Consider the following 19,721-nt stretch of genomic DNA (forward strand, 5'->3'; position numbering starts at 1 on the left):
TTATTTTAGTATAAGCAGATAGCAAAAAGTAAAAGAAAAAATATATGATTATATTTTAAGGTTTGTAATTTTTTTATTTCAAAATTGGAATTTATAAATCTGACTCGATTAAATACCACAGTTATGTCTAACAATTATATCTTCTATTTAATAGTTAAAACTGTTAACACAGTTTTTAGAAGTTAATAAAACTTAAGAATTTACAATATACTTTATTTTTTAGTTAAAATAAAACTTAAAATTTCTGCTGTTTGTAAAATGGTTAAGAATAAACTAGTCTTTTCTTTGGCTGTATGTTTAGGATAGGTAAGGGTTTTTTGTTTTTTTTTGGCTTATACAATTAAAGCTTTATATTTACATTTGTGATAACTGGGCCTTCACATTTATCCTAATTGTAAACTCAATTGTAAAAAGTAGGTAAAAGCTTACCAAGAGTCACAATAACCTATAGTAACAAATGTTAATAAAAGTGTAACTCCCTCTCTCAAAAAATTAAATTAGTCCAAATAAAAGAAACTACTAATACAACTCAAACACTGTGTTATAATCATGCTTAATAAACAACCAAAAATAAGTGAACCAAAATTAAGATATCAAAAATTATGCCTAATTAATAAACAAAATAACACAAAATGGGTTATTCCACCTGTGACTCCCTGGCACCCCAATATTCACCACTGTCATGTAATTAGGCTATGTGTTACTGAAACATTTTGTGAGGTTGAAAACACCCACAAGCAGCCTTTCAGGTACAACAGTAAAAAGGCCAAACAATGTTAATGGTTTACTGAGGAAATGCACACCACAATAATGATAATAATAAGTAAAAAAAAGGTTTTGTGGTCTGTTCAAAAGCATCTGGAGGTACGGATTTGGCCCGTGGTCCACCTATTGACTATCCCTTCCCTAGACTGATGTGGATGGACAGACATGTTTTAAGATCAGAAAATAATTCAATTTCCTTAGAAATCAAAAGATTCTCATTGCAGATGTCCCAAATGAAGCACAAAATATCCATAAAATGGGGTAATGGAGACCTATGTCTGTAGTCAAGGCAACACTAAGCTAACATCATTCTGTTCACTTGAACACTCACACAATCTAATGTAGAAGGGGAGTGGTTTATTGCATGTACTTTAATTCAAATTACACTGCTATTTCATATCTACGGATACAAAGACACTTGGTAATACCTAACCATCTACTATGCTGTGATTGCTGCTTATTACATAGAGCTTAATAGTCTCAGTGTTAACCTATGCTCCCCCTCTCTGTTTGTTATATCCACCTATTATCTCTTTGGAGCAGGCTCAGGGTTTACATTACATGTGCACACAGTGCTTAGCACAACAGGGTCACTATCTCTGACAGGGTCTGTGCGTGGCTACTGCCACAGCCATCCTCCTGGCCAACACATCGGGGACTGAACCAGTCACCTCCAGAGCTAAAAACATGTTCTACTACACCAGGGGTAGGAAACCCATGGCACGCGTGCCAAAGGCGGCATGCGAGCTGATTTTCAGTGGCACTTACACTGCCCGGGTCCCGGCCACCGGTCCGGGCGGGAGGGCTCTGAATTTTAATTTAATTTTAAATGAAGCTTCTTAAACATTTTAAAAAACTATTTACTTTACATACAACAATAGTTTAGTAATATATTATAGACTTATAGAAAGAGACCTTCTAAAAATGTTAAAATGCATTACTGGCATGCGAAACCTTAAATTAGAGTGAATAAATGAAGACTCGGCACACCACTTCTGAAAGGTTGCTGACCCCTGTACTACACCTTGTGCTAAAGAGTCAAGGCTCTGTAACTGGGGACTGTAATAACGCATGTCCTCATGGCACAGAGGAAGACCTATAATACACACTTACCAGAAGGTTACACTATCACAGTGCTAATACTCCTATAACATGACATATGTTATGTATGTTACACAGTTTTACAATGAATTTGAGAGACTTTTGCCTCCCTTTCTTAGTCTAGAAAGCAGCCATCCTCAGGGGAAGGAGACCAGGCACTGAACCTCTCCCTCACTGACAACCTGCTGGCTATAACCAGGCTTGTTTCAAGATGGCCCTATCTTGCCTCTAACAGTAGCAATGGAGTGGAGTTTTGTGATACTAGCATAAGACAGTGCAGCACATATGGCCTCTACATAAGGTGCAGCCATGGGAAGGTACAATAGGAAATCTTTACATAACCATATTCCTTTGTTGTATGTTTAGAGAAAGCCAAGGGCCAAACTAATTTAAGGTAATTGTATTACCACAAATAAACAGATTTTACTCTTAAATGGCTTTTATTAGAAACACAGGACAGGAATGCAAATGTCAGAAAGAAAATAAACCTGTTCATCAAGTTAATTTCTTCTGCCTAGCAAAAGTCATACCATTTTCTCACTTTCTTTTCTCTGAAATTTGTGCTGGATCTGTGTAGCTCTGACCTATGCTCTGTAATATAATTACCTGCACTCTTAGAATGAAGCTGTGGAATGAAGAACAAAAAAACCAACTTCAGTGAACATCATGATGCTGTTCCCTTTCAACTTCTTACTGATCTACTGTATTGTTTCCTTTGACTAATACATGTTAGCACATAGTCTGTAATTTAACCAAACTTTGCAAGGTAAGATTATGCATTGTTGGCATAGTAGAGTCTCCAAATTTAAGAATATAATTTGCACATCTGTCTTTGTTCAGAACTCCTACTAATGGATGGGAATTGTTTTTGTGGACTGAGGGGAGCATATAGGTTACAGTCAAAGAACATCTTTCTAGGTGCAGGGACCATCTTTCTGTGTGTGCTGCATAGACCTGAGCCCACATCTGACGCTCAAATAAATAATAGCAGTAGCACAGAGAATATAAGAATGTAACAACTTAAGAACGGCCATACTGGGACAAATCAATGGTCCATCTAGCCCAGTATCCTGTCTTCCAAAAGTGGCCAGTGCCAGATGCTTCAGAGGGAATGAGCACAATAGGGCAATTTATCAAGTGGTCCACCCCCTGTAGTCCAATCCCAGCTTCTGTCAGTCAGAGGTTTAGGGACACACAGAGCATGTGGTTGCATCCCTGACCATATTGGCTAATAGCCATTGATGGACCTATCCTCCATGAATTTACCCAATTCTTCTTTTAATCCAGTTATATTTTTGGCCTTCACAATCCCTTGGCAAAAAGTTCCACAGGTTGATTGTGAAGTGTGTGAAGAAGTGGGCTGTAGTCCACGAAAGCTTATGCTCTAATAAATTTGTTAGTCTCTAAGGTGCCACAAGTACTCCTGTTCTTCTTTTTGCGGATACAGACTAACACGGCTGTTACTCTGAATACTTCCAGATGTTTGTTTCAGACCTACTATTAATTTCACTGGGTGATCCCTGATTCTTGTGAAGGGATGAGTAAAACTTCCTTATTCACTTTCTCCACAACATTCATGATTTTATAGACCTCTGTAATATCCCCACTTAGTCGTCTCTTTTCTAAACTGAACAATCCCAGTCTTTTTAATTTCTCCTCACGTTGAAGCTATTCCATATCTAATCATTTTAGTTGCCCTTCTCCAATTCTAAAATTTTTTTAGACAGGGTGACCAGAATTGTATGCAGTATTCGAGGTGTGCACATACCATGGATTTAAACAGTGGCATTATGATATACTCTGTCTTATTACCTATCCCTTTCCTGATACTATAGTTCATAACATTCTGTTTGCTTTTTTGATTGCTGCTGCACATTGAGCAGATGTTTTCAGAGAACTATCCACGATGACAGCAAGATATTTTTCTTGTGTGGTAGGGTAATAGCTAATTTATACCCCATTATGTTGAATACACTTCACAACAAACAACAAATAAGGCATCACTTACAGGTTCTTCACATCAGTAATTCCTCGAAAGGCCTTCCTTGGGATTCCTTGAATTTGGTTTTCACTTAGATCTCTAAACAAGAGAAGAGGAAAAACACATCATATTAACAAAGAGAAAACATTTCCCTAAACTGCATTACGATAATAGAATATAACCAGTTTGGCAACTACAGACTTGTTAGTCTTTGGCAAAGAAATCCCAGTATTTCCTTTAAAAAAAAAAAAGTGGTGGCATTTGTTAAAAATGGCTATACAAGTAACAGAACTTCTACCATATGTCTATGGGCTGTCATATCGATCAGTGCGTGTGACTCACTACCACGATATTTGCAGCACAAAAGTGCACCTCGGCTTTCTAATCTTTTAATTTTGGTGCAAGTGAGGCTTTTTCCCATTTCTCCCATGACATGGTATTAATCTACCTGTTTAAAAAGCAAATAAAATTGATACATTTACTTAATAAAATTTTAAAATGCTGGGCTTTCCTATGATCAAATCTTCAATTTACGTTGACATCGATAGCTTACCTGGATGAACAGAATCACAGAATCAAATAATTTACTCAGATTAAATGCAAAATAAAACAAATAAAAATTCGACTAGTTTTGCTCAGAAGACATGCTGCGTATCAATTAGAAAAATTACATTTTTAACCTGCAGTAAAACACTTTCAGATGTGTTCTTCACAGATCCCTCTCAAATATCGTTGCTCTTAAAATGTTACAAAACTTTTGTAAATTAGAATGTTAGGATTTGCATTAGAGGCGGCACAGGTAGCAATGCCAATACTTCAGGTTGCCAAACTTCTAATATAGGTATGTCTACACAACTACTGTGAGCATGTTTCATGGCCGGGGTTGACAGACTTGCGCTAGTGGGGCTTGTGTGCACTAAAAATATTAATGTGAACCCTCTGGTTCAGGCTGGAGCTTGGGTTCTGAAGCCTCCAAAAAGGGTGAACTTCAGAGCCAATGCTCCAGCCCAAGCCTGAACATCAAAACATCTCCATGGCTACTTTTAACACGCTAGCCTGAGCCCTGCTGGCATGAGTCTGTTGACCTGGGCTGTGATACTCACTCCCAGTAACTGTGTAGACATACCTTATAAAAACCCATATTCATTTGCTTATTATTTTGCCAAACAGTTTGTGTTGAAATTATTCATGCTAGGTGCCTGCCTCAGGCTGAAATTCTGAGGGATGTTTTAGTTAAAATTGTTCAACCATTTACAGGAACAAGATTAAGGGGAAATAAGTTTTTTGCACATGATTAAAAATTCTTACAACTGTTTTGTTGAGAAGGTCCAGAGCCTCTAGGCTTAGGAGCAATAAACTGGAAATATGGAAGGGGTGTTCTAGTGTCAGAGATTTGGATGTCCAGAAAAATTCACCCAAATGTGGCCAACAAGCCATGAACCTCTGAAAACTACCATTCACACATTCTCAGGAGATTTTTCTTAAGAGTCTGGCAGCTACATTCTCTGAAGATTCGATCTGCATGGAGCATGTTCCATTCCCTCACAGCTATTACATGCAACTGGACTGTGCATGTACCATCTCCAGACCGTGACTGAGGTTGGCTCATCCCGGGAACATAAGGCTGAGCAAGACTTCCTGTGAGATTGCTCCTCCTGGCAATGGGCGCTGGCATTGAGAGCAAGGAGACTGTCTCTCTGGTACTCACAATGCTCCCCATGCTGGCACCCAATCAGCAAGGAGAAATAGGCAACTTGATTCAAATGCAAAGAAACAAAGCGGGGTGGGGCGGGGTGGGGGGGAGAGATTAGGAGCAAATGAATAGGAACAGGGGAGAAGAGGGGTGGGTGAGGAGAGGAAAGGAATGGGAGGGAGGGGTTGGAGAAAGGGCAGAAGCAAAGGGATTGGAAGAAAATAGGAGCAAAGATAGGAGGGAACATGGCCAGGACAGCATACTACAGATTCTATCAGTTTGTGCGATCATTATGTTGTGTTAAAACATTCGTTATGATAAAAGGAATTTGCCCTGGCATGAGACCAGAAGTCTGGTTTTCAAATGATTATTAAAAGTAAGTGGCAACAAACATAAGATATGCCACTAGATATCTTTTTCTTTTAATAAAAGAAATTGTGTATTGCTGTGAGATCCCAATCCAGTCTCTACCAAATTGGCTTTATTGAATGTCAGTCTTGGAATCAGAGCATTTCACAAAAGCCCATGCTGATGTTCCAGGTCAAGCCATGTCACCGAGGGCATTCTTCTGTTTGCTGTCAGGCAGAGAGAGAGAGAGAGGGGTGGGGAGCTATGTCCTTGACATCAGACTAATTCAATTTATACCAGTCATCTAGTCTACACCAAATTCTTGTAGTAGACAATTGTTCACTCAGACTCTCACCATCGAAAAGATGTTGTATACAAGAGACTCTTTTTCAAACTAGATCCAAATTCCTTCCCAACTTGTCTGCCCTTCCTCCCCCTCTCCTTTCTTCTGCTACTTGCCAATGACAAAAAAATCAGTTGTTTGAGGATGGACCTTCATCCCAGACAAACAAATCCGCAACCACTATAGATAGAAGAACAAAGCAAAGGATGTTTCAGACCCACATGAACGTAAATCTTGTAGAAGACTGATTTCACAACACCTCCCCTAGAACAATTGGCTTTGGTGTGTGAAAGACCACATGGGAGAGCTATTGCTGCTGGTGAAAGAGTGGCAAAGTGTGATTAAGATGTGGAAAAAGAAATAAGGGTTGAAAGCAAGAGAAGGACGCAGAACAAAATAAAAAGGGCTCGGCGTCGTGAAATTATGAGACCAAATCAAATACATCCAGAAAAAAAACAAAAAAACCCGTAATTCATACTTTAATGTTTTGTTCAAGATTTTTATTACACATTGCCTCAATCACCTTCAAAAACAAAATCCTGGTTTCAAGCAATTCTTCTAACAATATTAGGGACTAACCAGGCTAATTTATGCTATTACCTTCTGCTTTCTCCCCATGCCTAAGCATTTTCTGCAGACAAGTAAAAACAGGAGACTGTAGGAAATTCATCCATTTTCTATGACAATCTGCTTGTAAATTGTATTAATTTTATTTTCCATTGAGACTCTCCTCTGGCTAACAATACTGCCTCTATAAATCTCTAGGATTGTGTATTGATTTCATAAATACCTCCAGTGATCTGACAAACTGACAGCTTTAATGGTGTTACTGATGCAGCATGGAGAAAAAGTTCAGTGCTGCATGCTTCATTTTATGTAACTGCCCTTTCACAATTATAAGCTTGCCTTTTTGAGATGGTTACGAATAGTGTGTTTATCTCTGTTTGATAACAATATGCCAAATTATTGTTAAGCACCTTTCATAAGCAAGTAAACTACCACCAGATCCATCCAAAACACTTTACAAAATCTGTCTATAATGTATAGAAGCTGAGTTCTAGCCAATTGTTCTCACAGTTTATTTCGTTTCACTTTATTTCATCTCCACTGCTATTTTGTTCCGTAACGAAGGAAGCATCAAAAGCTCTCTTGTGAATATTAACCCAAAACAGAAAAAACAAAACTAGCAAACAAAAAAATGAATAACTATTTGTTAGCAGAAACTATGGAAAAATAGTTAAAATGAACCATCACAAAATAAAAGATTGATTAGAATTTTGGAATAAAAATAACAAATAAATTATTAATCATAATGCAGTCCTGAATCCTTACACAGTAGTTTTTATCCACCTATCTCAAAGAGTGTAACAGAGGGTATGAACCAGAGTCTCTAATTTATAATTTATCACCAAGGAAGTTAAGTGAAATTAATTTCATCTTTAGACCAAAAAAACACAAAACAATCCACACCGTGTAGACAACACATACGGCCCATCAAATATCACTCAATGTGATGGTTTGTGAAACATGAACTCTAAGATGAGCTGTTGAGCCTCTGAAAGCCAGATATTAAACAGCGTATCCTCAATGGGCCATCTCAGAGAGAAAGCAGCAAGACCAAAACCTTAGTGTTTTTGCAGATAAGACGAAAAAACTAGTTAGGAGAATGAGGCGCTTCCCTTAGATCAAGGAAGAAGTGTCTGGACATGCATTCTGTCCTGTACAGGGGCACGTTGTTTAGGAGAGACGGTACTGGACTGCGTGAGGTAGGAATTCAGAGGGGACAAGAACACAGCCAGGACTTGTTCTTGGGACATGTAAGATTGTTTTTGGCCTTTTGTACACAATGCAGGAGTGCACACCACTGGGCTAAATGTGCACCGTGTCACGCTCTAACTGGCCTATTTAGACCCTGCTGGTGCATACTAAATATTCGTGAGTGTGCATTTATGTAGTCCTGTTTCAAACAGTATATTAACACACAGTAGGGAACTTTTAATGCACACCAGCAGGGTCTACATGAACCAGCTAGTGCATGACATATTGGTGCACACAAGAATTTACCCGCTCTTGGCAAGTACTCCCACAGTGTAAACAAGACCTCGGTCTGTAACTAAACTATCTAGGTTAGATTATAAGATGTATAAATTTAGACATGTTAAGCATATTGCTTCTTTTTGTTTTACTCCACCTTCTCCGTTTTTAATAGATCTTGGTTTATTACGAGATCTACTGCTGAATGTGAAAGTTTCACCCGTCGATCCTCAAGAACAGTGGTTCTCAACCAAGGGTCCACATACCCCTGGGGGTACACAGAGGTTTTCCAGGGGGCACATCAACTCATCTAGATAGTTACCTAGTTTTAAAACAGGCTACGTAAAAAGCACTAGCGAAGTCAGTACAAACTACAAACATGAGACATGTTTATACTCCTCAATATACTATACACTGAAATGGGAGTACAAGATTTATATTCCAATTGATTTATTTTATAATTATATGATAAAAATGAGAAAATAAGCGATTTTTCAGTAATAGTGTGCTGTGACACTTTTGTATTTCTATGTCTGATTTTGTAAACAACTGAGTTGAGGTGAAACTTGGGGGTACACAAGACAAATCAGACTCCTGCAAGGGGTACAATAGTCTGGAAAGTTTGAAAGCTACTGTTCAAGGAAACAAACTCTGCAACTTTGAAGAAAAAGTGCTGAAGAGTAAAGAGTTATTGGAGCCAAATCAGGGCATGGGGGAAACCATCTTTTCCCAGCAAAGGGTGTTGCTAAATGTTGAGTAACACGTGCCAGGGGAGAAACTATGAAACCAAGGAAGCAACAAAGGTTGACACGAGGGTTAGGTAACTAACAGCTTTTACCAACATTAATTCTAGCAACACACCCTTGAGGAACTCAGATATTCTCCTCATTTCGCAAATGGGAAAATAGAGGCACATTATAAAGCAGCGTGGCTAAGGTGTACTGTGACTCAGAGGCACAGCAGCTAGCTGACCAAATCCAGAAGTCTAGACTAGACTCAACACTTGGCATGCATCAATACGTTTTTATTTTTTATTTTACTCATAACTTATTAAAATGCTTTGGACACAGATTTACTCTATTTGCAAGCATAATGCTTGAAATAGGAAATGCAAGGGCTTTAATAAAAGGATTGCGGAAAACAAAAACAAAAAAACCCACTAGCATCACTAAGTGGCTCTATTGCCTTGACTAAAGTGCTGTTTTCTAGGTTCCTGCTTTAACACTCCCTGGGTGCATTGAAAGTGCGATTTCAAGTGCCTTCCACAGCAACAGATATCAGGTCTATTTTTTTTTTATTTACTTGCCAACAATGGAAGAATAAAATAAATCAGTAAATTGAAACACTGGCTCTTCACACACTCATACGACAAGATCCTAAACTTAAACTGAAGATCTAAAAAAAATCTAACTAGCTGCTTAAAAAGTAGCATTTACGTTACAATGTCATTGTAAAATAGATGCATGCTGATGAAAAACACATACATTGACATGCTTGGTTTTTCTCTCTCCCTTTTGTTATTTTAATTTTTTGCATGCCGAAGAGTTACCTGCCAACCTTTTCTTGTATGTACAGACACTAACATTAAAAAGACTCATTTTAAATAGAGAACTGACTGAGAAGACATTGGATTGATAAATATTTATTTAATGCTGCTCTTTTACGATTCCTCTTTCTAAGCTGAAGTAAAGGACCCCACCAAATACAGTAACATTTAATAAAGTATCTGATTTGCCTCTTCTGCTTAGAATGCATAGTTTAGATATGCACACACTCTAAATGTATGTCTACACTACAATTAGACACCCACGGCTGACCCTTGCTAGCTGACTCCTGCTCCGGGAGCTTGGGCTGCAGGATTGTTTAATGGCTGTGTAGTCTTGCAGGTTTAGGTTACAATCTGAGTGCTGGGACCCTCACACCTCACAGGGTCCTAGAGCTCAGCCTCCAGCTCCAGCCTGAATGTCTACACTGCAATTAAACAGCCCTGCAATCTGAGGCCCGCGAGCCCAAGTCAGCTGGCACAGGACAGCCACAAGTTTTTAGGTGTAGTGTAGACATACGCCAAGACATACGCCATCAAGAACACATGGCTCTCAGCCCAACATACATCTTTTGTGATCTGTTACTGAGTGTAAACTGAATCATGAAGTTCCAATACATTTAAAAAAAAGGAAAAATCTGGGTTACTTTGTTTTATCCACAATCTCATTGTTCCATTGCAATAAGGCAGTAAAGCCAACATACAATGACACTTTTAGATTGCTGAAATAAAAACCTGAGCCAAACATAGACTGACTGGACTGTAGGTGGGTTTGATAGTGCAAATTAACTAATTCCTCCAATGGGCAAACCACTTGCTTTATTCATAAAGATCACAAAGATTACAGTGGTTGGCTGTATTTCTCAGTGCAAATGATATCATGCGCTGGCTTTACAAAGCATTTCCGGTTTTTGATACAAGTAAATGGAACAGTTGAAACTCAGAAGAACTCATCCCCTCTATACTCTATATTCTTTCCCAGGCTGCATTCTGCAAGTTGATAGGACATCTACTTTCTAATCTCCTGTCTGACTGATAGTGGTAGAAAGAAGGAGAGAAGAAGGTGCCACTATCACGTCCTCCTTGGCTGAATAAAGGTATAAGAGAAAATGGCCATGGAAAAGTGAATCCAAAAAAAGCAACACAAAGAAAATAAATTTTTGACTATTTGTGGTTCAATATATTGAGTAGAGCTGGCTGAAATAATCGCAGAGTTTGTCTTGACATTTTTCTTTCTGTTTTCAATCAATATTTTTATTTTACGAAAATGTTCTCACTAGTTCCAATATTACATACTCTGATAATGAACAATAACTGCATAATTTGTAAATATCATGACATCTTTGTAATTCAGGGAATCAATACAGTGCACTGGTATTAAAGCTTTCCTGATAAATGGGGTGAAATACATGGTGTTGTGTGTGAGAATTATAGTGTTAGTAGATTACAAAAGCAAGAATTAACTATAGCCAGATGTACCATTGTTATCTGGTTAATAATCGGTCATTTCAGACATTTGTTTGTGTGTCTGTTGTAAAAACAAACTCTTTGGTTTTTGTGCAGGCAAAGATCTGCTAAATGTTTGTGACCATTATCAGAATTTTTTTCTTTACATTCCAGACTAGAGACAGGCTGATCTACCTTGGGAAAGATCAAGTACTTCTATAACTTGCTCATGCAATTTGTATAATTTAGAAATACTTTTATATTCTACAGCATGTTTCACATAAACACCATTCCAAAATGCTCTAGGGTATGCCTACACTGCAATTAGACACCTGCAGCCGGCCCTTGCCAGCTGACTCGAGCTCGCAGGGGTTGGGATGCAAGGCTGTTTCACTGCACTGTAGACTTCCAGACATGGGATGAAGCCTGGGGTCTAGGACCCTGTAAGGTGGGAGGGTCCCAGAGCTCAGGCTGCTGACCAAACCCAACATCTACACTGCATTGAAACAGCCCCTTAAGCCCAAGCCCCAGGAACCTGAATCAGCTGGCCTGGGCCAGCCAGGGGGGGTTGATTGCAGTGTAAATGTACCCTCAGAATTAAACAATGCATTTATGGAGTTAAATAGTTACAGACAGAGAAAAATTACCAAGTATTATCAAGGGAGAAAAGGTATGATCTCAGGAAACACATAATAATACAAAATTTGAATCAGCGAGGTGGACAAGGATAAAGGAAGGCTCTTTCAGAAGGCAGAAGCTGCAGAGAAGAGAGTTCTTGCACTCAGAATGTCCAGATTATGAGAGAATAGAAAGGCCAATGTTAGTCAAGTAAAGGGACTGCCGAGAGGGGAAGGAAGGGGGAATGGAAGAGAAGAAAAGATAAGAGAAGGCAAGACACGGGGAGGAAAAGAGAGAGACATTTGCTTGGTTACAACTGTAACAAGTGTTTCAAAAACAAAGATTGACCATTCTTGGCCTGTGGCCTCTACATCCTCAAGAAAGTCTGGGCATCTCCTGAAGATTTTGTTAGTCTGCAACAGATCAAAGTTCCTCAAATCTAGTCTAAATCAAAACCATAATCAAACTCGGCACCATCACGACAGTTCCAGTGTGCACTGCCACTGACTCCATTCTCAGTGCTGCAGTTTCTTCTTGTTCATCAGTCAAATCCTGATTACAGGGCATTGGCAACGCTAGAGCACTGGTGCTCTGACACCCTGCAGCCTGAACCGGCCTCTTTCTCTCCCCCCATTGCAACAGAACCCTTCCAGGTGTAAGAAATAGGGTTACCATATGTCCGGATTTTCCCGGACATGTCCGGCTTTTGGGGGCTCAAATCCCCGTCCGGGGGGAAATCCCCCAAAGCCGGGCATGTCCGGGAAAATCGGGAGGCTCGGCCGGGGCCTCTTTGTGCGGGGCCGGGGGCATGGTGCCCGGCCGGGAGCCGGGCCGGGGGCCAGGCCGGGCCAGGGTCGCAGTGCCGGGCCGGTCCGGGCCCACGGGGCCGGGCCCGCGGGGCTGGGAGCCGGGAGCCGGGCCCGCGGGGCTGGGAGCCGGGAGCCGGGCTGGGGTCGGGGAGCCGGGAGCCGGGCCGGGGTCGGGGAGCCGGGCCGCGGGGCTGGGAGCCGGGCCGGGGTCGGGGAGCCGGGCCGGGGTCGGGGAGCCGGGAGCCGGGCCGGGGTCGGGGAGCCGGGCCGCGGGGCTGGGAGCCGGGCCGGGGTCGGGGAGCCAGGCCCGCGGGGCTGGGAGCCGGGCCCGCGGGGCTGGGAGCCGGGCCGGGGTCGGGGAGCCGGGCCCGCGGGGCTGGGAGCCGGGCCGGGGTCGGGGAGCCGGGCCCGCGGGGCTGGGAGCCGGGCCGGGGTCGGGGAGCCGGGAGCCGGGCCGGGGCTGGGAGCCGGGCTGGGGTCGGGGAGCCGGGAGCCGGGCCGCGGGGCTGGGAGCCGGGGGGTGCGCCGGGGGTGGTCGGCCAGGGCCCGAGCCGACCCAGGCTGGAGCCGCCGGGGGCCAGCCTGGGCCGCGCCGCGCCTCCTTCTCCCTCCCCCGCCCCTTACCTTACCTTACCTGCTTCAGGCTTCAAGCAGGGGAGGGGGCGGAGACTTTGGGAGGGGGCGGAGTTGGGGCGGGGGCGTGGGCGGGGCTGGGGGCGGGGCCGGCCCCCCCGGGAGTGTCCTCCATTAGGAGGCACAAAATATGGTAACCCTATAAGAAAGGAAACAGAAGATTCCAGTCCTTTTTTGTGATGAGTCAGCGAGAACTGTGAGTGAATGGAGACATCACTGACTCAGAAGATGAGTGGGTGTGAGAGTCAGGAGAGTTGGGTAGCGAGTGAATGGTGTGGTGGGTTTCTGAAGCGTATGACAAACAGGTGCTAAGTGTACATTTGCAAGAAGGTCTGTCTGTGTGAGACACATACACAAGCCCAATCATCAAGGTCACATGATACAAATGATGAGGTGTCTGTGTTGATGTTTATGGTATGGATGATTCAGCAGATTTTTCATGGCTGGATGTATTTTTCACAATAATTTCTGCAAGACTGAAATAATACTTAGCACTTTTAACAGCTAGATGCTGTTATTGTATAAACACTACTATTAACAAATCTTCTAGCTCCTGTATGAGGTGGGCAAGCAATGTTACCCCATTTCATAGGTGAGTTAACAAATCATATAGCCAGCTCTTTAGAATAAGTCATATGCTTTTGGCCCCTGTCCTGTAAGCATGCCAGATTTGCATCTGGCATGTAGCATTTTCCAGCTTGGAACAGCAATTAAGGCCAAGTTTGCTTACTGCGACCGCAGTATGAGTGACCCATGGCAAACCCAGAACTCATGTCAGCTCCTTTACCATCAGTGAAACACAATGACTCTATGATACTAATAAATGTCAAGCAAAAAAGATAATAGTTAAGCATCATGAAAAAGCAATTGCACCTGTCTTCATGTTTTAAGAAAGTATGTAAGAGGCTAACTGGTGATGTGGTTACATGACAAGATCTTAAGTAGTACAGTATTGTGACTGTTACTTTGTGGAAGCAGCAAGCATTATAGTGTCACCTCGGCTTTGATGAAGGCAGACAAAACTTGCCATCACTGCCGTAGAGAAAGCACAGACATCAGCAGTGACTCAGATATATAAGACAAGAGTGGGTTCTCTCTCTGGCTTGTACACTGAACTATTAAAGATTATTGTTGTTCTTACTAAAAATAATACTGCTGGAGGGCAACACTCTCTAAGAAACTACCGAGAAAGCCCCATTATTAAAACGAGAGAATATAGCTGCAAGCTACCTAATAGAAACATTGTGACACTTTCACAAATACATAGACATATGCTGCTACTCATATACTACTGCTAAACCAGCGGCTGGAGGATGCACACTAGTATTTCTTCATTGCTGTTGGTTCTATTGTGGCACAATCAATATTGGCTCTATACTCAACATTCACACAATGCTCTACAAAGCATAAACCCAAGGCAGCACACAAGTGCATTCTTTAAGGACTGAAATATTGAATATATACTGAGCTTGGAGGTGGGGGAAGGGATTAACATACAGCCAAGAAAAGACAAATCAAAGGCGCCAATGTTTTTTTCAGCAATAGCCTTCTCCTGCTCCAAGGTCAAATTAAAAAATCATTATTTAATAAAAATCTTTACCCAGGGTTCCAATCTCACACAGGCTTATATGCATGCTTAATTTTACACAGTGGGCAGTGTACTTAATGGGACCACTCAGCACATAATGTTAGAGTTTAGTAAAACCACTGTAGAGTATTAAAAGTGCAATGTTTTAATTTTAGTTTGCTTTACACCAATTATGGGGCTTGTTGATTTTTTTGTATTTTACTCATTTCAACCACAAAAAAATATCACTTGGTTTCGCTATCCACTTCCTGTGCACTAAGGAAAATGCTGCAAATTTTTGGGCTACTAACACTGCAGAGGAACCTCCGATGCATCCAAGACGAAAATAAATTAAATTTTAAATCTACCAAAACATTTGTTATTTTTAAGTAATGTGAGTAAACTACACAGTGATGTCCCTTTTAGGAACCATATTTGTTCTTCATAATTGGCTTTTATAGTTATTCATGAAGTTCTCCCTACCCTTCTCCTCAAATACTACAATAGCAATGAACGCTGGTGAGAAAATACTTTGTACAGCTCAGTCCTTTTAAAGCAATCAAACATATAACTTGTATATTTTGTTACCTGTTAACATTTAGCAATTTATACACACACACACAGCCCTCCACCCCAAATGTACAATTTCACTTTCAATCTATTTCTCTTAACATCCAACTTCAGTGAATACGCAGGAGCAGTAACAGACCATTACCAAAAAACACTGGACTCTTATTTATGCACATAGTGGGAAGTGCTTTAAATACATGGAGGAGAACGGTCCCAAAAGAGATGATACAGACCCTGACCAATAAGAAGCACCTTCTCTTGGCTACTTAATTTTCATGCTAGTTACATCCTAGCCTTATCTATCATGGCAAGAGGGACTTTCCAGTAGCAAAATAGTACACGGTAGTTTTTTGATGTGAACTTTAATAGGAATTTATCCTATTAAGTAAATCTATTTTATTAGTGGTTTAGGCATTGCCATATATTTGCAATAGAGTCACTGTCAAAGCAAAATGAAATAAGGTATATGTCCTAGTTACAAATCACTGATTTCTATTAATGCATTTCCATTACACAGCTTCCTTTGGCCAAGCAAGATTACAACAGAGCTACCTAGTCAAAATAAACTACATTCAGCTCAATGAGCTAGGACCAATGTACTGACATCAATGGGAAGAGAAATAATTTCCCAACACTTTCTAGAAATATTCTATTGCTGGGGGAACAGTAAGAATTTACAGGTCTCTTGCTGCCTTTATGATATTAACATTTAATAAAGAAAGGAAAACCAACAACATAGGTGCTTTAAGTCCTGCTTTCTTTCTCAAGATCATTAGAGGAGTAATATCTATACTATTCAGATGTTTTACTGAATTGTATTAGGGGGAAAAACAGCCTACACTTACAACAAATTCTAAATAAAAGTCAGTAAGCAATATCGCTCTCCTTTGTTCTACATGGAACAAAATAATTCCTCATAAAGCACAGGTTGTATGCTTCCCTTAAAGGGGGGGAAAAAAGATGTTTCATATCTTTTTAAAAATTGATTATTCTTTACTTTTAGGAGATAAGCAGCATTGGAAATATGTTGAATATTAAAATTCAACTGTGTCACCCTTGCAAATCTAATTAGGGGCCCAGTTGTACTTCCATAGGAACAGGGTTGGACCTTTAATTATCCTTTGTTGAGTTGTGTGTCTTATTTTTTATGAAGTTAGCATTAAAATTTTAACAGAAAAGAAAACTGTGCACTTTCATAATATCCTTCAAAGAAATACAGCTCCTGAGTCAGCCATGCCTAATACATATACAATATTCTTCTTTAGTATGGACTAATCTAACCATAATATTATTTCTTAATGTGGATTTAATCCGGATTTCTGTAAACCTTGAATCATGAGACTAGTCTCTTTGAGATCATAGGAATAAGAAGTATTTGCATGATTCACAATCTGCAGGCTAGGCCTCTTTGATCATGGACTTTTTAGGGGAGGGGCCTATCATTTAATTTGTAGGTAAAGCAAACATGCAAGTCTCTGGGATTGTAAAAAAGAAAATAAATAATTATAGTGGACGTAGGGTTGACAGGAATCTGGTTTTCAACCGGAACACGCGGTTGAAAAGGGACCATGGCGGCTCCGGTCAGCACCACCAACTGGGCCATTAAAAGTCCAGTCAGCAGCACAGCGGGGACTCAGGGCTAAGGCAGGCTCCCTGCCTGCCCTAGCTCTGTGAGGCTCCCGGTAGCCTGCAGTCCCTAGACACATGGGCAGCCAGGGAGGCTCTGCGTGCTGCCCCCACCCTGAAGTCCGGCTCCGCAGCTCCCATTGGCTGGGAACCGCGACTAGTGGGAGCTGCGGGGGTGGCGCCTCCGGGATATGCTGAGTCTCACTAGCCGCCCATGAGTCTAGGCACTGCAGGGACCTGGTACCCGCTTCCCGGGAGCCACAGAAAGCGCCACCGGGACCCCGCACTCCAAACCCTCTCCCGCACCTCAACCCCCTGCCCCAGCCCTGAGTCCCCTCCTGCACCCAAACTCCCTCCTGGAACCCGCACCCCCCCAAACACCCTGTCCCAACCCCTCCTGCACCCCAAACCCCTCACCCCTGGCCCCACCCCAGAGCCCACAACTGCAGCTGGAGCCCCCACCCCAACCCCCTGTCCCAGCTATTCTGTGGCAAAAAGGACATCAATATGAGAGGGTTCTACAACAGCCCAATGTTATTACTCGTTATGTAACAGAATTATTTAAAATCAGATGATAACCTATAATACCTTTTGCTGAAGTATCTCAAGTGAACCCTGCAGATTAGCACAGGGACGTTCCAGGGAAGTTACGTTAGAAAGGGTTTTTTGTATCTTGCCTCTGATTTCATTCATACTATTTTGAGAGTCATATTCCAAAAGAGACCACCAGATCATCTAGTTTACCCTCTGGTATATCACAGGCCACTAAAACCATGCAGCACCCACACACTAAACCCAACAATCAAAATTAGACCAATGTATTACAGCTGCAGGAGACTGAACTATTCTAACAGGAGGGACTGAGGTGCACCAATGCCCGCGGCCCCCACAACGGCAGGTAATTAATTGAGATAATCCCAGCAAGTGACCTGCATTGTATGTAGCAGAGTGGAAATCTCCCAAGGTCACTGCCAATCAGCCCTGGGAGAAACTTCCTTCCCAACCCTACATATGACGATCAGTTATACCCTGAGCATGTGAACAAGAACCAGACAGGTAAGACAGGAGAGAGAGTGCTCAGAGCCACCTCAGCGTGCGGGTCCACCCCATCCAATGTCTTCTCTCCAGCTGTGGCCACCCATGATACTTCAGAGGAAGGAAATGATAAAACTAAACAAAACCAAAACACACTGGGGGTAGGAGGGAATCCCTTCCTGACTCCTCCAGTGACCAGCTGAAGCCCTGAGGCATGACCTCTTAGGAACATAAGATAAAAAACAGCATGTCCCCGCAAGGGCTGTTGAGCCCTGCCCCCCACCATCACAAACAATCCTGTCATACAATGCAACTCATAAATTTGTCCAGCTTCTATTTTTTTCTCTCTCGTGACTCTACCTTTACATTTTAACGGCTGTGAATCACGTAGTTCCTGAAAGCTGTTGTGAAATACTGAGCATGTAACTAGATACAGTTCATACTGTAAGGGGAAGGACTGTGTTTGGGGAGGGTATAGCAAATAGTGGGTGCTAGTGGAAACAATTAATACCAAATATGAAATGGTATTTAACTACAAACCTTTCAAACATTTTTGTATTTTTAATCATGCGTTCTATGTGGAGATGATATTTAGACTTAATAGACCAAGATATATGATCTCATGTGGCTTATCCTGTTGGGGGTATTCTCATAAAAAGTAACTGTATAAGGAAGAGATTCTGCTTTCATATGCCAGACAACATTAATTCAACCCTGAGTCTCATATACTACTCAATTACACCCGTTGTAACACAGAGGAGAATCAGGCCTAACATCTGTGCACTCATCACTGAGGCTACATGAACTTTACAAATCACATTCCAATATTTTCACATACATAAGATCAAAGATTCATTGAAGCGTTACCTCAGTCATTCCCTTTCAAAATTACCGAGGCAGGCACAAACACCTTGAGAACTCCATTAGACTCACAGAAAGTTTATCACTCAATACCTCTTGGCTTTTTTTGTGAAGTATAAGGTGTGGTGGAAAAGATTTTCAGTGTAGTATATATCATAGTATAGTACAAAGAGATAGGAGCTCTTTTATCTTGGTATGAAGGATGCCTGAATGCTAACCATCCGTTGTGCTAATGCTTCTTGAAATAGTTCCTCTTTCAGCTTGCACGTGTTTAAAATAATCATAGAACTGGAAGGGACCTCAAGAGGTCATCTAGTCCAGTTCCCTGCACTCATGGCAGGGATAAGTATTATCTGGACCATCCCTGACAGGTGTTTGTCTAACCTGCTCTTAAAAATCTCCAGTGATGGGGATTCCAGTGCTTAATCACCAGGGCAGTTAGGAAGTTTTTTCTAATGTCCAACCTAAACTGCCCTTGCTGAAATTTATGCCCATTGCTTCTTGTCCAATCCTCAGAGGTTAAGGAGAACAATTTTTCCTCCCTGCTCTTTCTAACAACCTTTTATATACTTGAAAAATGTTATGTCCTCTCTCAGTCTTCTCTTCTCCAAACTAAACAAACCCATCTTTTTCATTATCTCCTCATGTCTTCTAGACCATTATTCATTTTTGTTGCTCTTCTCTGGACTTTCTCCAATTTGTCCACATCTTTCCTGAAATGTGGCACCCAGAACTGGACACAATACTC

General features: G+C 41.5%; 1 protein-coding gene across 1 annotated transcript in view; it reads right to left on the reverse strand.

Moving 5' to 3' along the window:
* The window catches only part of SLIT3 (slit guidance ligand 3), a 779,517-nt gene that overhangs the window by 357,232 nt on the left and 402,564 nt on the right, over positions 1 to 19,721 (reverse strand). Inside the window, exon 5 of the mRNA XM_054037022.1 lies at positions 3,875 to 3,946. Coding sequence (XP_053892997.1) covers positions 3,875 to 3,946 — 72 coding nt within the window. The remainder of the gene's footprint in view (positions 1 to 3,874; positions 3,947 to 19,721) is intronic.

The sequence above is a fragment of the Malaclemys terrapin genome, chromosome 8 (assembly GCF_027887155.1).
Source record: "Malaclemys terrapin pileata isolate rMalTer1 chromosome 8, rMalTer1.hap1, whole genome shotgun sequence".
In the NCBI taxonomy this organism is placed as follows: Eukaryota; Metazoa; Chordata; order Testudines; family Emydidae; genus Malaclemys; species Malaclemys terrapin.